Consider the following 17,118-nt stretch of genomic DNA (forward strand, 5'->3'; position numbering starts at 1 on the left):
GCAATGGCAGGCACGGAGAGGGTGGAGGGCGTGGAGAAGGGCAGGGGAGGCCCGGGGACAGTGACCTGCTGGTCCTTAAGCAGAGCAAGGAAGACGCCCTCCCGCCCGCACCTGCCGTGTGAACACCAGGCGGTGAGCGGGAATGCAGCACGTCTCTCAGACTCACTCAGTCCGTAACAGAGGGGTGTCCCTCCCAGTGTGGAGGAGAAACAGAAGAGCTGCTGTTCTCACTTCTATCCACTCTCCCAACCCATGGACTTTCTTTCTGCCCTGAGCTCCCGTGGCCCTCACCACGTCCAGCCTTTGCACGTCCTGAGCCTCAGCCCTGCCCGTGCAGAACTGGCCAGCCCTGGAGGGCAGCACCCTGCTCTGGGCCAGCGTCTGCCTCTTTCCAAACAGCTTCTAGAGTGTGAGAGTGTGATCCCAGAGCGAGGACGTGGGGTTCAGCCGGAGGGTTCGTCTGTGCTGTTCAAAAAGGGCTTCCTAGATGCTGCACATTGTGTCCAAGCCTGAAGACAAGCGGCGGTCTGCGGAGCCTGTAACCCGTCTGCAGCTGATGGACCCATTCCATCACCAGCGAGGGACTCCGAGGGCTCACTGGCTTAGCCAACTGCAAAGCAGGCACAGTGTTCCCAGCAGTGCTCTGCGCCTCCCTGAGGAGGGAGCTGTGTCTGAGGCAGGCCGCTGCGTCCTGCCGGGAGCGGGAGGCTGGCTCAGGGCGGTCGGTACAGCACACAGCTTGGAGAGCAGTGTGGTCCTCTCCCTGCTGGTGCCTGGAGTCACCTGCCCTGGGCTTCTGCGTCCTGGCGTGTGTGGTGCCGTATCTGCTGGTAACTGTGCAGATGGGATTGCCCTTGAGGGAGAGTCACTGGCGACAGTCCTGTCAGCTGCCGTTTATTGAGCACCTACTGTGTTCTGGCACTGCACTCAGTATTTTTCACATGTCACATTGACTTTCCTTGTGTCAAGTCCTGTGTTCAAGGGAAATCCTTCTCTCCCTCTCTGCATTAAAGGAGAACTGAGCTCAACTGCCGATTAGGAATGTTGCAATTCTAAGAAGGTAGTGTGCTGCAGCAGATGTCGTTTAAATGTCAAAGACAAATGGGACATGAAAAACAAGCTGTCAGCCACGAGAGTGACTCGTGCAATGGGACTGTCCAGACCAGGGCTTGGCACGCTTGGTCTGTCAAGGCCCAGATAGTATCTGGGGCTTTGGGGACTTCAGCTGCAGCTACTGTACCCTCCACCATGAGGGGAGGGGCCACAGACAATAACGTACATCGGCGGGCACAGCTGTGCCCCTGTGAACACGGGCCCTAGTTCACACCCTGGGCTTTGCTGTTGGGCAGCAGGAGCATTACTGAGAGGAAACGAAGGGCTTCCGGGAGCCCAGCCAGGTCTGAAGCTTGGGGATGGATAACCCCCAGTTTAATGCAGCCCCCAAAATGCCCAGCATCTTTGCCTTGTCTTTGCCTGTCGTGGTTTTCCACGCTCACCGCTCTCCCTAGATGCTGCAACAGAGCCCCACGTACAGAATGGAGGCGAGTGAAGGTGGAGGCGCGGGCCTGACAGCGCCCTGGACTGGTCGGCCTGCGCTGGACGGTGACTGCGGGGCTGCCTGCAGGTGCCGTGGTCAGCCTGGGAACAGTGCTGTCGGGGCACATTGGGTTGGTGGCCACATGTTTAAAATTCTGGAACGGCATGCCCCTTCTCGTGCATTCCTTTCTTCACTTGGAACCGTTTGCAGGAGAGGTGCCAGGAGACTGATGGATGATGACCACAGCCCTGGGCATTCGAGGAATCCGGGGGTCTAGTGAGAGAGACTGGCCCTTCACACAGTGCCAGTCCTCTCTGCCAGGGCCATGCGCCATGTGCTGCTGGTGGTGTGGGGTGCCCAGCACGGGGCTGAAGTCTGCTAAGGGGGAGGCTGAGGAGGTGAGGGAAGGCTCCACAGAGAGCCTGGTGGGTACGTCAGGGAGGTTTTACGGAGAAGGGCCACACAGAAAGCTATTCCAGAGAGAGAAAACCACAGGGACTTGGCAGGATGGCCGGGGGCAGGAAAGCGCAGAACATGTTGGGAGACTAACGGCAGCACAGGGTTGCTGGCGTTCGGGGAGGCAGGGGTGGTAGGCGGGAGATGTCGTGGATGCGAGGTCAGGAAGGGTGTGGACAGATGTTGAAACACTGTGAAAATGGGTCTTCTCTACTTTGCGGAGAGAGCCCCTGAATATTTTTCAGCAGTTGAGATGTGTGATCAGGTCATGTTTGTAAAAGATAAATTTTTCCCTAATGATACATACAGAGAATGCTCCTAGACTGCTGATTTCTAAGCAGCAGCTTTCACTCATGGCAAGTTTTTGATATGGGCTATTCAGAATTCACCTTCATTAAGTGATGCCACGGAATGCCAGTGACTGCTGAAACTGGCCCAGTTTTCCTGAGTCACAAATCTGTACATCAGCAAGTCCTCCAGCTGAACCGAAAGCACCTGATAGGGCTTTCAGTGGTGAGATGGAGCTAGAGTGAATCTCCCTCGCCGCCTTCCCATAACCCAGCCCGTACTGGCTGGAGGAAATCCAGCATTCTGACTGTGCCCACTTTAGCCTTGCACTGAAATATCTTGAACAAAAATAAGCTTTTGAGTGCTCATCTGTTGATCTGACAAGTCAAATGTATGTCGGTTTTTGACTAACCTGAAAGAAGTCACAGGTGTTGGAGGTTTCTCATTTGCATGTTGTCTCACAGAATCAAACCAGAGGCTAAATCTTGTCTCTCCACTCTGACCCCTCCTCCCTCCCCGCCCATCAGTACCACAGAGTTCTTGGAAGTTATTATTTGTAGTACTGTGTCCTAAATTTAGCGAATGCAGGAAGAATCAGTGGCAAATGGGTGCTTTCAGAAAATACATGTTCAGCTTAGAACCCGGACTTAAAACATGAGTAATGCAGCCTCACTACAGGAGCATATTCATCTGCCATGGCAGCTTTCTACAGTAATTTATTTGGGACTTTTGCTGTGATGCAAACAAAAAAGAGGCGAGGTCTTGTCTGCTGGACCCTGCCTATTTTGTTTTTTTGTGTTGACTTCCAGTACTTAGTCCGTAGGCACACACATAAGTTCTTCCCGGTGTAATCGTCCTTGGGATGGGATTTCCAATTCTGCTCTTTCCCTTTAACCTTACAAATTCCTGCAAATGTTATGGGCCATGTGAACGTCATACCTGGAGGAGAAATAATCAAAATGCATGTGCCAGGCACCGAGTTGGGCTTCCACACACGTAAGTGAGCATTTTCACGTGCTTTCTGTGGAATAAAGACACCTTGCAAAGAGGAGACAGCTCATCCCACCCGCAGTGTGCATCGAAAGCAATTTCAAGTTCGTGTTTGCCATCTCCTGGGTCTGCGATCTTCAAGTGTGGCCAGACTGTTTACACGGTTTGCTTGCCGTCAGGTTTATATGACTGTGGTGGTCAGATTCGTAGCGGGAGAAAGGTGGTTGTCAGGGGCTACGAGGAATGACGAGTTATTACTTAATAGCTGCAGGGTTTTACTTAGGAAAATGAGAACGTCCCGGAGATGGGTGGTGGTGATGGTTGCACAACAGTGTGAATGTACTTAAGGCCACCGAACTGTACACCTTAAATGGTTACGATGGTAAATCTTTTTTTTTTTTTTGAGACAGAGTCTCGCTGTGTCCCAGGCTGGAGTGCAGTGGCGTGATCTCAGCTCACTGCAACCTCCACCTCCCAGGTTCAAGCTGTTCTCCTGCCTCAGCCTCCTGAGTAGCTGGGATTACAGGTGCGTGCCACCACGCCTGGCTAATTTTTGTATTTTTTAGTAGAGACGGGGTTTTACCATGTTGTCCAGGCTGGTCTCAAACTCCTGACCTCGTGATCCACCTGCCTTGGCCTCCCAAAGTGCTGGGTTTACAGGCACGAGCCACCACAGTGCCCGGCCTACGATGACAAATCTTATGTGTATTTTACCACAAAATAGTGTAGAGAGAGCTTGTCTCCAATGGGAGTCTTCTGCTGTGTGTCTCTCATCATCGTGTTGTAAGCTGTGACCTTGCTTCTGATCAGGGGAGGGTGGTTCAAATTTAAATTTGGCTTTTAATTCTATTTTTTTTTCAGGGTCAGACTTCTGGGAATGTGGTGAAAGTAGCTCTTGAGGGGTCCCTGGCTGGTTTCACTCAGTTGTTAATTGTGGTGGAGGGTCCATGTGAATACAGTGTGTACAGGGGCTGCACAGGCCGGTGCAGCAGGGCACCCGACGCCTCCCTCACGGGACTCACGGTCAAATAACAGACACTGTTGCTGGAGAAGGACCCCTCCTGGGCTCGCCCGTGCTGTCACGGCTGCCGTACCGGCTGAGATGAGAAACCGGGGCTTCTAGTCGTGACATGCTTATTAGCAGCCAAAATAACGTTTCCATTGCGTGATTTCCTGATCCTGGCCCTTAGAAACTTGCTTTCCTCCTCCTTGTGTTTTGAACAGGCTCCTGCAGGGATCCAGTTCTGCCCTGTAACCTGTTGGCTTTGCAGGAAGAGAGGCGTGGCTGCTGAAGGGCTTATCTTCCTTGTGGAAAGTAGAATGTCAGCTGGGCTCCTCAGAAGACTCTCCTCCTTACGATGCCTCAGAAAGAAAAGAACAGTGAATGTTAGAAATCATACTTGAAACAAGCGAGAGTTTGATCTCTTTCTTTACCAGTCGTGAAATCAGAACCTTGGCCCTGCTTCTCAGGGACCTGCCTCCGTATCGTTTTAAGTGTAATCTTTAGTTTCAGGCCCAAAGAAAGGTAAAAGCCTTACTTTTGGTGGTTACTATACTTGCTGAAACAGAAAACTGAGAAGTATTAGAACTTTTGAGAAGATGGACTTAGACAGCTCTGGGCGCTGGTTCCAGAAGAGCTGCTGGAACCCTTTCTGAGCTTTCTTCTCCAAGTGACATCTGTTGTTTCTTTCAAAACCTGAACACAAAACCTCCACTAGAAAGCTTTCCTTGGCAGACCCCCCATCTCTCCGGCCTCTTGCCTGCATCTTCCTAATTTTGACATCACCTGGTTTTATACCAGTGGTTTTATACTAATGGTTTCATACGTGCTGTGTGGTGTTAGTGACATTCAGTGTCCACGTGGTCCCCTCAACACAGGTAGAAAGAGACTGTTTCTTCCTCCCCCTTTCCTCTCTCTGGTGCTCACTTCGTCATGTTACGCCACGTAAAATGCCGTCATCAGCTGCTCTTTCTCTGTCCTCACAGAAATCATGACGGTCTTGAAGCATACACAGAGCCCCTTTCTCTTAACTGTTTCTGTCCTTCAGTGCACTCGAGATTGAAGCCCTGTAACTTGACATTTAATAGCCTCATAAAACTTTATGTTAATTGGCTTCCCACCAGTCCGCTTTTTTGGGACATCATGGAAAGTGCTGAATTCTTATTTATTTAGTGAGAATTTTATTGCAACAGGAAGACAACCCATTTTACCTTGACTTTTTCAAATAGTAGCAGTAGCATGAAGGAGTGAATACCTTATAGCAAACACTATACTAATGGAAACATTGCTGCTATTTTTGTTACTTACACATTTTTCAGATTGTTCTAGAATTTTTGCTTTTTTTAAACCTCCAAGTTTGTTAGACTTTCCATAATTTATCTAAACATATCCTTTATTTCTATTTCTGTAAACTTCAAAACTGAAGCGTGGTCCTGTCTTTAGGACCTATGTGGTGAGACCATCTATTCCACCTCACGTTAGAACTTTTGCAGAACTTAACTTCTGTAGTTAAGCGGGCCCAGCTTTCTTGTGGCATTGGGGGACTCATGCTGCTTTCTGAATTAGTAATTAACTGTCGTGACTTGTGCACATGTGCAGGTATCTGAAGCTGTTTTAAGGCAACTCACATTCTGTAGTCTGTGGCTTGGAAGAGACTTTTCATGCTTTGTTAATAACTAAACCAAGATAAATAGGTGTTCCTGGGCGGCGAGCAGCTGAACCTTTTTGACAGTTTTGACTCCTTCCTGGACCGAGTTTGCATGTTCTTATTGTGGATGACGCCGACTGGCTCTCAGCTGCGTCCTGTTCCCGTGGCCAGGAGGGACGCTGGTGTCCCTCGAGCATGTGTGGATGGCTTGTCCTTTGCATGGTGTGGGCCGAAGCCCAGCTCTCATCTCGTGGTCACTAGGACAGAGGATGGTGCTTCGCAGTGTTTTTCTTTCCTTGCACTCATCTCGCAGTGTGGCCTTTGTGCTCGTTGTGCTCATCCTCCTGCTCATCACTCCACGGACGTTTCAGCGAGTGCCTGCGACGCGCCGGGCACCCTGATCCTCCCGCTCGTCACTCCACGGACATTTCAGCGAGTGCCTGCGACGTGCCGGGCACCCTTGCAGGGAAGTTTGTTACTGTTGCTGTTGTTACTCCGTCTTCGACAGAATATAATCTTGACTTAGGTTTTATATTTTTATCTGTCTTGCCTTCACCGCAGGGGGTCCCCAAATTGTGGTTGGGAGCCACTTTGTTCCTCTGTAGCGGATTCACAGATGGGAAACGGCAGCTCCACACGCCCATCCCCGCAAATGTGGGCAGGGCCAGCGTGGCCAAGAGCTGCCTTCTCATCCTGGGTGTTCTCAGATGGAGAGAGCACCTTTGCCGTCCTCCTGTGGGTAGATTCTCGTGCCCACATGACAAGGTGCTCGTGCCTCATGGGACCAACCTGATTTGGTCCTTTTATGCATCGGGTGCCGCAGAGGGGAACACGGCGACACACGGAGACGGCCACTGGAAGCACAGCACGGTCCGGTCCCACGGCTGGTACTTAGAGTGAATGCTCTCAGCCAGCAAAGAGCTATTCAGCAGACCCTCTGTCCATTCTCTTCGTGTCCTCCTTTTTGTCTTTCTTTCCTCTCGACATGTAGACCAGGCTGATTTCAGATTCTGCTAGAATAGAGTGGCTGTCAGTCAGCATCTGTGACAGGCGGGCATTTCCGTCGCGTCTTAAGCTTCCTTGCCAGATGGAAGTTGCTGACACTGAAGATGGCACTGGAAGGGAAGGTGGGAACTTGAGACTCCTTCTGGTCTGTCTGGAGGTCCTGGTCTCCAGGGAGGGTGGAGGAAGAGTGTGGGAGGAATGGATTTCACAAGCTTCTGGACTGAGCGACTGCCAACTCTCACTTAAGAGTAAAAGGAAAGAAGTGAATGAGTCATTTCAACGGTGGCTGCAGGAGGTATGAGCACCTATACCGACAAGCTTGTCTGACCTCCATGAGGGAAAGGACTGAAATTACTTTTAACAACAATATTTCCTTTTCTGTTTGCTTTCCCTTTAAGTCCCAGCTGTAATACTCTCTGGGTTTGAAGATACTTTAGAGTTTCAGACAACTGCTCAGTGTTCCCGGCAGAGCACAGCCCACGGGCCCGGGAGAAATGAGGACAGAGACAGGAGGAGGCAACTGGGGATGACAGAATGAAGGCAAAGGAGGGAGAAGCTGCTGCTTCACTTTCCTCTTCCACCAGCAGATCCTCAATTAACCCTTGGCGTGGCTGAGGCCCATTCGGTCTTAAGGGAGATGTTCCCATGTGGATAAACAGCAGTAAAACTCTCCTTCAAGACCCAGAAGGGCCTTTACTGGAAGGTGTAAAGATTGATGCACAGCGGGAAGCAAAATATACAGAAACTGTGAGGGGAAAAATGTTTTTGATTCACACTGTACAGAAACTGTGAGGGGAACGTGTTTTTCTGACCCCTTGTCTCTGTGGAGGGGGCCGCAGATCCTCTCACTTACGACCGTCATCACTGGAAGAGGCCACAGATCCTCTCACTTAGGTCCTAGTTGCGGTGAACAGACCCTGCTCTGACCCAGTTTCAGCAGGAAGCTGAGCTCTTACTAAGAGAGAGTCGAAGCTCACGGTTCCCTCGGAATGGACGGAGAACACGTTTTAGACTGAAGTTCAGGAGCGATTCCCAGAAAACTGGCCCCAAGCTCAGCGCCCACCTTGGCACGAGCCGGCCCGCCTGTGCCCGCCTGTGCCCACCTGTGCCCACCTGTGCCCACCTGCGCCAGCGAAGCGCACGTGCTCTGTCCCCGCCCTGCGCCTGCGAAGCCCATGTGTGCTTCCCAGATCCCGCTCGGTAGCTCTCCATCTGACTCTGAGGGTGGACCCTTGGGTCCGTGAGGCCAGGTGGGGAGTCCCTCATCGCAAGGGTGGTTGGGACACGAGCGTGTCTGGTGCCCGTGTTGGAAAAGGAGGACTCACAATGCCAGGAGTTATTAAATGTGTAGGGGTGTGGAAGGATTGGGGCAGCTACACATTGAGTTGTTCCTATTAGCAAATACAGCACAGAAATTCCTGACAATAGGAGTTAATGGTAAAAGTTTAATTAAAAAATGCAAAAATTATTTGTGAATAATTATTGAAGATGTGCGGCGTTGTAACTGCATCTTCCGAGGAACCTGAGCTTGTTTGCTGTGTCACTCTTCTCCCTCCCTGTGCTTTTGTTCTTCAGGGTTGGTTACTTTTCCAGTTTCTGATGTGCTCCCCTCACCCCTAGTATTGTCTGTGACATGGTGGCAAGATTCTGTGAGATTAGGCAATTAAGAGAGGAATAATTTTAAAATAATTCATCTAATTCTTCATCAGGCTATAATCTCTTACAGAGAGAATATCAGATTTTTATGTTTTGTGTTCCTACTTGGCAGAGCATTTGAAACATTCTTTCAGTCCCTCCGAAAGAGAAACAGCCAGTTTTTTTAAAAAAATAAATCTCAAATTTAGCATGCCTGTTATAGCATGGATTTACATAAACCTTTTTTCTGAGTGTTATAGAGGAGTATATGAAGTTTATTTTTTTCAAATTTGGTCATTCTTTAAAAAAGAAAAAAGTATGTTTGTTTGATATATAAACCTTTATTATCCCTAGGGTAAAGCTCATGTTGGTGCATCCGTGAAATTGTAGCTGTCATGATACTAAAATTGATGTAGAAAGCTGTAATGTGACATTATAGTTTTCACTTATTATGTTAAGGCTTTTACGAATAGTGCTTCCTTTTTGAACATTCAGATTCCTAAATGAAACATATAAAAAATTTGGAATATATAAACTAGCATCTGAGATGCTGGTTTTGAAAGTAGTGGAAACTTACTGAAAAGTACTCCAGTATTTCACTTGTTTGACGTGACCTTTGAGTTTTGCCTGAACCTACAAGCTGTTTGCAGACCAAAGCAGGATTATTTGTACGCATGGTCACGGAAAATAACCAGGAACTTTAATTAGTTTTTCTGCAGTTCCTTGGCAACAAAAGACGAGTGAAAAACTTCTCCTTTTTATTTTTTATTTTTTGACTTGAGTAAATAGTTCCTTAAATACTTTTCTCCACTGAGTTTCATGTTTTTATTTTTATGTTTTTACTTTTTATTATTCTGCAGGGAGTTAAATACCTGTGCATCCCAGCAGCGGATTCACCATCTCAAAACCTGTAAGTTTCTTTTTTCTGTCTTATTTGGAGACATTTAAAAAAATGAATAGAGGACGGTAAAGTCAAAGAAGTAGAAGACTGTGAAGTCGTCAGAGCCCGTGGGACCCTGGTGGACCCTGCAGGCCTGGTGCCCCAGGGAAGAGGCTGTGAGCCTGCGAAGTCGATGCTGGGCACGCTGGGATGAGCTGTGGCAGGAGGCTCCTTGCGGCTGACTGGTCCTTCCGTTACGCAGAGAGACCCACGGCATGTCCACAAGAAGGGTCTGATGTTTAAAAAGGGTACCTTAAACCTTTAGTGTGCTCATCTTTCCTCTAGAAATAAAACCGTAAGGGATTTGTTGGGTTTTGTCTAAGGCAGCACCGTCCAATAGAAGTAGATAGTAAGCCACAAATGGGCAATTTTAAATTTTCTAGGAGCCACATTTTAAACAGCAAACAGAAACAGGCAACATTAATTCTAATAATATATTTTACTTAATCCAGTATATCTAAAATACTATTTTGATACGTACTCAATATAAAAAGTTAATGAGCAAGTTTATGTCCTTCTTTCATACAAAGTCTGGGGACTCTGGTGTGCTGTTTCATACTTCGCACGTCTCAGGTCAGACCAGCTGCATTTCCAGGGCTTGAGAACCCCAGGAGGCCGGCAGCTGCCTTATGGGACAGCAGGCTGCTGAAGCCTGGCTGAGTTGGACGAATAGGTCGTTCTGGCTTAGGAAAGTCCGGTCCTCTATTTCTTCATAGCCGAATAAACCTTTGATGTCGTTTTAACTCTGTTTGCACCTAGAGAGAGATTCGTAATTGCCCCCTTTTCCGTATTGAAGAAATCCTGTGGAGACGGGTAGGATGAGGTTTTGGCAAGATAGGGGGCAGGGCCCTGGAGACCCACGGCAGCTACAGCTTTAGCAGTCACTCGTGGCTGTGTAGAAGGAACCCGGAAATACCATGGTGTGGAGTAGATGACAGTTTTCCTGAAGCACAAATGTGACTTTTGCAGGCTGAGAGGCTGGGGCTGGAAGTGGAGTACTTAGCCCGTGCCGCTGAGTCCGGCCTCTGGTTCTCAGGTTGGCCCGGTGCTGTATGACACAGGTCAAAGACACAGCAACCCTCCTGGACTACGTGTTACTGCATTTCACAGGGAAGTTGTAGGCTGTGGTGAATTCGTGAACTTGAGAGTCCTCAGGCTTGTCTGGATTCACCTTTTCTGCCCCAAGCACTGGTGCATGCATACCCTACGAATCAGGAGTGCAGGCCGTGTGCCCCGATGTTCAGGATCCCAGGTGTCCCACCACTCTGGGAATTACTAAACGCTGGCCATCGGCCGACCTTGAGTCTTCACTGGGGCAGAGCAGAGAAATCACAGTTTATGCAATAATTTTGTGAGATCTACCTTTTTGGGAAAAAAAATAGAGCTCGAGTAAGATGGGTTGACATGGGAAAAGTGAGGTGGTAGATGAGGAGGGGAATGGGAGGTGGGAAGCTGCAGCCACTGTGTGCTACCCAGGGGCTGTGTTTCCACATGCACTCTTGATACTTCACAGAAAGGTGAACCTTTAAGATTGAGGATGGTGGAGGAGGGGTTTTCCTAGGAAAACAGAGTATTGCTCTCGGCCTGGAAGGAGGAGAAGCAGCATTAGAGAACTTCCTTGGTTCCTGGTCGTGTCAAGAAACAGAAGTGGTTGGAAGGCATGGTGCCCACGGAAGGAAGTGAGCCGCTGCCTTTCTCTGAAGACCATAGCAATCTTCTGCCCGTGTTTTGGTGGCTATTTTTAGAATGGTTGCTTTGCTCTTATCTCAAACCGAGATTCTGACATGCTGTTGAACTTGTCAGTACCTGATTGGCAATTTGATTCTGTAGAAGAAAAACTCAGATGTGACCCTGGACACCTGTTGTCAGTGCAGGTGGCTACGTGTCCTTGAGCTGTCCCTAGTGCTTCCCAGCTTTGCTTGGAGCTGAGTGCCGTCTTTGTCTGTGACAGTGACCTGATCTAAGCGTGGAGTGGCCCCTCGCGCTATAGACACGTAAGCAGTCGACATAGATGTTAAAAAGTCTCAACTGTAAAGCCAGTTACCCCTACCTTGGGCATTTTAACCATCTGCACCTCTGTTCTCTCATCTGAAAATGCCTGTCCTCAGGATTTTGGGAGGCAAGGTCATGTATGTGAAGGTGTTCTCGGTGAACTCTGGGCACTTGTACAAATGAGTCTGTTTTTACTCAGCGTGTATTAACGTATCTTGAGAGTTACAGAAAAGGTAGTTGCGATAACAAGTTTTGGTGCCCAGGAAGCCTAGGACAGGGGAGACAGAGATACGCCAGCTTCTTTTCTGAGTTCCAGGTCTCGTGGGTCAGTTCAGATCATCTGTCAAAACCAGCCTAGTTGCAGTCACCTTTGGTGCCGAAGGACCAGCCCGTACTTTTTCTTTTTAAAATACGCATAGATTTAGGGGGTGCAGGTGCAGTTTTGCTCCATGAATATATTGCTTAATGGCGAAGTCTGGACTTTTAGTGCATCCGTCACCCGAATAGTGAACGTTTTACTCTGTAAGCAATTTTTCATCCCCCACCTCCCTCCTACCCTTTTAATTAGTTCTCTCCCATCCCAAATATGTAAAGAGGTTCTGTTAAGTTTATGGTTTGCCTTTGTAACTCGTTCTTTGTATCTGGATGACAAAGAAAGAGTTACAAAGGCAAACTATAAATGTAGGTGGGCTTAGGGGTTAGGTGGGTGTGGCAGTGCCGTGTGTGGGGCCTGCGTGTGGAGGATGTGCCCTGCTGCACTTCCCAGTGAAGCTACAACAGTACGACTTCTGTGTCAGCTGGAGGAGGAAGTCGGGACCGTAGCTCGTGAAAAGGCGGAGAGAGGTGGACGCTCTGCTGTTGGGAGTCGTGCTCTTGGGGAAACGTTTATTTTTAATCCATTAGTAACAGCAAAGCTTATGAATAAGTCAGGCTTCGGCACACATGTGTCCCTGACTCTAAATATTGCTTGCTGTACTAGTTATGTGGAAATGGTGGAGTTGACTTTGGAACTTGGCGTGACTCAGCTTGTGAAGACGCAGGCGATGAAGCAGCTTGCGTTTCTTTTTACCGGTTACGGTTTCTGCTGGAAGCCATGGTGAACTTTCTAATGGGGAGCGTATTTTCAGTGTAATCAAGTGATTCACCTCAGGTTGGCAGGCAGATCACTTGCCTCTCTCAGGGCATTTATTAGGGTGTTTATTACTCACCAAGTATCCGGTGCTGACGATCCACTTTTGCTTTCTGTATCGTCAACCAGTGAGGATGGTCAGACGACAAATGTTCGTTATTCTCTAGTTAACAAAAGCGAAAGAAGTCTCACCTGCCACTTGGAAAATGTGTTCTGCGGGACCTAAACGATTTGAAATCGTAGCTCTTTAGCCACTTAAAAAATTCTTGATGCCTCGGAGTTTCTCTGTGCAATGATAAAATAGATTCTGGAAACCTATGTTGCTCATTGTTTTAAACTTAAGTACAGATGTTGAAAAGGAATGGCAGTTTTGATGTAACTGAACACTTTATGTCTTACATTTTCCCCACAAATCCCTGCACTAACAGGAATTCTGGCTAGTTATGCTTAGGAAGAGATTTGTGACCTTTGAGACTAGCTGTTGTCACTTGACATTCAGCTGCTGCAAGCTGCCCAGAAAGGTCAGTTTTCTGTCTTGGCCTTAAACCTCTCAAATCTCCCACTCTGGTCTTCCAGGAACTTAAAATGCAGAAACCTGGTTTGAGATAACGTTAACATGTTAGAACTTCAGCTCACAGTTCCCCAACCAGCGAGCCTTGCCAAGTCAGGAAATGTAAAAGTTCAAGTTCTCAGAGTTGTGATAACCCCAGAGACCTATTGTGGTGTGTTTTGCATGATTTTGTCGTAATTAGGGGCATCCTAGAGTTTCTATCAAATGCACACACTGCATGTTCCCCGAGTGGCCAGCGTGGTGTGGGTTAGGGAATTAAGGGCTTTGGAAATACTTACTTGCTTTTGCTTTCTCTCTGGGATTTCTTAGGCAAGTCATTTTAACCTTTCTTCTCTTATCTGAAACGCCTGTCTCACGGGGCTTTTATAGTGTTAGGTGGGATGGTATCGGTGAAATTGTTTTTTATGAACACTAAGCATTTCTGAAAATATGATTATGTTTTCTGTCTGTTCAAGTACAGAGTATTAATGTATTTTGAAAGTGAATGGTTAGATGCATATTAACTTATTTACTCATCCTGTTTTAATATATTTCATTGGCATTTTGTAGTTTGACATCATGAAGCAAGTAATCATCGATTTTTTTTTCTTTTTCTGTGAGGTCCAAGGGCATTTGATCTCTGCCAGGCTGTGGAGTCGGTGGGCCTGCATCATTGCAGTAACGCCTTCGTGACATTCAGTGGTTTTAGAATCTAGCAGGTCTGTAAATTTCTTGAGGTTTTTGTGGGGAGAAGCAGCATTAGCAATACAGAGAGCCTGTATTGAAAACATCGGTAAAACGTCCGTGCCTTATTCTATCTCCCTATCTTTTTGTCTGTATTTTCTTTAACTGACACCTTCTGTACTTTCAACTCTCTTTTTCTCTCATTTATGTTTTTCTTTATTTTATTATAAAGGAGCACTTTTGCAAGATTAGAGCTAGATGGGCCCTTGGACTGCTGTGGTCCTGCTTCCGGACCGTTCCTGAGGGCTCTGCCAGCCCGTGGCGATGTTCTCCTGCTCAAGGAGAAAGAAATGAGAGCTGAAAGTGGCATTCAGTTTTAAAGACCTCATTTATTCAACTTAAAGAACTATCGATCAGTCTTAGACTGTGTCCTTCTGTTTTGGTGTTGAAATATTCTTCTGGGGGATGATGCAGTAAATAGTAGACAGGTCTTTCCTTGTTTTAGTTTGCTTTTAAGAAGACCTTGTCTGGCAAAACGAAAAGTACAATATATGTGTCCCCCAATTTTATTTTTAATGTTGACAGTGCATGAAATACCGAAGTTGGGAATCACTGATAGAAATGTGGGCTGGTTTTGTGTGTAGTGCTGGGCGCTCACGGGGCAGCTCCTCCGTGCCTGTCTGGTGAGGACGCCCTTCCCACTTACCTCGGGGTGGAGTGGGGGCGTCACCGTCAGCCTTTCGCTGCAGCGCTGCTGGGGCAGGGCCTGTGGGTGGGGGGCTGCGGACAGATTCTGCCCCGGGAGGAAGCAGCTCTCTGATACGAAACCACCTTCCAGAGCCTGGACCCAGAGAGAATACTCTGCTCATTTGCTGTTAGAAAACAAACAAACAAAAACATTTTTTTCTAAGCAAAAACATACATATTTACATACGTAATGTATAAAAATATACATTTTTTTATACATAAGGGTGCTTGCCTTTTTTGGATTTCTCCTTTGCTTTCATTTGCACACACACTTTTGCATCACTTGGAGGAAGGAGGAGCCCCCTGGGTTCCTGTGGCCTCGGCTGCTGTTACAGCCTGGTCTGGTACCACGGGCTTTTGGGGTAGGACCGGCTGCCATTCAAGGTGCTCAGCCAGATCTCTGGGCTCCCACTCCAACAGGCAAGGTCCTTTTGAGCAGGACGGGACCACCTTAGATCCTACAGTGGGAGTCGAGGCCTCCAGATCTTGCAGTTCTGGAGTGAGAAGTCGTTGTCCGGCCTCAAAAGTGAACACCACGTAGTGTGACTGACAGGCTCAGCCACCATCTTTTCTTAGACTCTCTGTAGGTCAGTAGAGCCCGTCTGGGCACTGGCTCTTGGCCTTCGATGCAGAAAGGAAAGGAACCAGGCAGAGGATGCTGGTCCGTGAGGAGGGAGGGAGACAGCTGTGGGTGGCTGGGCTGTTTGCGAGTTCCCTCTCCCTGGAGGTGCCCCTGCTGCCCGAGGTGTGCTCCAAGGACCAGGGGCAGGAGCGGGCGTGATAGCCCCAGGCGCTGTTTGGTGCGTTTCTAACCAAGCGCGGTCCGGTCCATGCTTCCTGTGCATACCTTCCCTGGCTCTCTGCGGACAGAGCCTGTGCCACACGGCTGTGCGTGGACGTCAAGGTGAACCACCAGTGAGACGGAGAGCAGGAACAGGGAACTTGTGTTCATCGAAACAGCCTGCGGTGGGATAGTGCCTCAGACGCGCGCTTCTGCTTCTAACTGCAGTTGAGCAATAGAAGGACCGGGACCGTGGGTGTTTCCCGCTGTGGAGGAGGGAGTTTAATGACCAGAGCTGGGGCTTCTGCCATCAGCTTCCCTGGAAATAACACCCCACACAACCCTGCCCCGCAGTGGCAGAGTGCTCGCCTGCCTCTGGGCTTTTCTTGGAAAAGGCATTTCTAGGAATATCGCTCTGGCTTGGCCTTGTGCCGAATCGTGTCCATGAGTCAGGTTTCGCGGGGGGGCTCTGAGCAGCCGCCTTGTTGGCATCCTTCCGGCTCCTGGCATGGCGCTGTGAGTAGCCCTGTCGTGATGCCCGCACAGGGGCTCTGCAGCCCAGGCCCTTAACGCGGTGGTGGGTAGGAGCTATGTCCTGTGGGCTCTACTGGACTAACTCTCACTGCAGACGGAACGAGCTACCAGGGGTGGTGGTGCCGAGTGGGGTCACCTCTCCATAACCTCCTCAGCTCCTTCCCATGCCCACTCGGCTGCCTGGGCACGGATGGGTTTGGATGGTGCCAGGCTGAGCACACACCCCTCTTTTATTTTGAGATGTGGCAAGGCTGACTCTTGGACCCAGGTTCAACCCCACAATATGTGAGAAGCCCGGTGTCACTGTGTTTGTGGTTGGGGACGTGCAGATGTCAAAGCCAGATATAAGAAGTGGTTCCCACTCCAAGGTTTCAGTGGAGGGATTCAGTTGTCATCTTTACAAGACCTTGGTGAGGTTCACAGAACTGAACGTGACCCGGTCCTGTCCCCAGTCAGAGGGGCACTGCTGGCTTTCATGTTGCCGTGTGGTCTTTGCCGTGTGTTCTGAGGTGCTCTGTGGTTTTTCATTTACTCGGGCGGTCGTCATTCATTTCTAGATTTGCTTTTGCTTTTTTGGCTGCTGTGCCTGCAGACACGGCTCCTCCTGAGCAGAAAGAGACCCACCCAGAACAGACCAGAGCGGGTCCTGCAGCGGGGGCAGCATCTTGGCACCCGGGGGGGGCCACAGCAGTGTGAGCAGCCTGGGGCACCAAGGAGGGCGCCGTCCAGCTGCACCCCTGCAGCCAGCCAGTCAGCTGCCCCAGCCTGTGCACTGGCCTGTCTCCCGTGTGCAGGGGCCTGCAAGGAGGGCAGGCCCCTGGTGTAAACCACCAGGCAAGTTGCAGACCAGCCGTCTGGAGCCACGTCTGGGCCAGATGAGTTGGCTCAAGGTTTTCCACATTGTTGAATTAGTTGCGTAGTATCAGGTAGCAGGAATTTGGCCACGTGTGGCGGAATAGCATGTCTGACTGACACACGGCGTTCCAAGGGAGACACTTGGCAGCAGGTAGTGCAGGTCTGAGCACGGCGCTCGCTCCCGGCTCCGTGGCGGGAAGTCAGGGGCAGAGATAGACCATTTTCCTCTCTTCAGGAAGGGAAAGGTTTTCCAGAAGTCCCTACCCGCGGCCTTTCCGTTACTTCGGCGTGGTCAGGAAGTCCGTTACTTCGGCGTGGACAGGAAGTCCGTTACTTCGGCGTGGACA

At 49.2% G+C, this 17,118-nt stretch overlaps 1 protein-coding gene across 3 annotated transcripts in view; it reads left to right on the plus strand.

The window, feature by feature from the left end:
- DUSP22 (dual specificity phosphatase 22) overlaps positions 1–17,118 on the plus strand; it is a 56,083-nt gene that overhangs the window by 30,609 nt on the left and 8,356 nt on the right. For all 3 annotated transcript variants that reach the window (XR_004184155.1, XR_004184156.1, XM_003896940.4), the window contains one exon: positions 9,420–9,469. Coding sequence is in view for 1 of the 3 variants with exons in the window: in XM_003896940.4 (XP_003896989.1) it covers positions 9,420–9,469 (50 nt within the window). In the remaining 2 variants the exon portion in view is untranslated. The remainder of the gene's footprint in view (positions 1–9,419; positions 9,470–17,118) is intronic.

This window comes from Papio anubis, chromosome 6 (assembly GCF_008728515.1).
Source record: "Papio anubis isolate 15944 chromosome 6, Panubis1.0, whole genome shotgun sequence".
Taxonomy (NCBI): domain Eukaryota; kingdom Metazoa; phylum Chordata; class Mammalia; order Primates; family Cercopithecidae; genus Papio; species Papio anubis.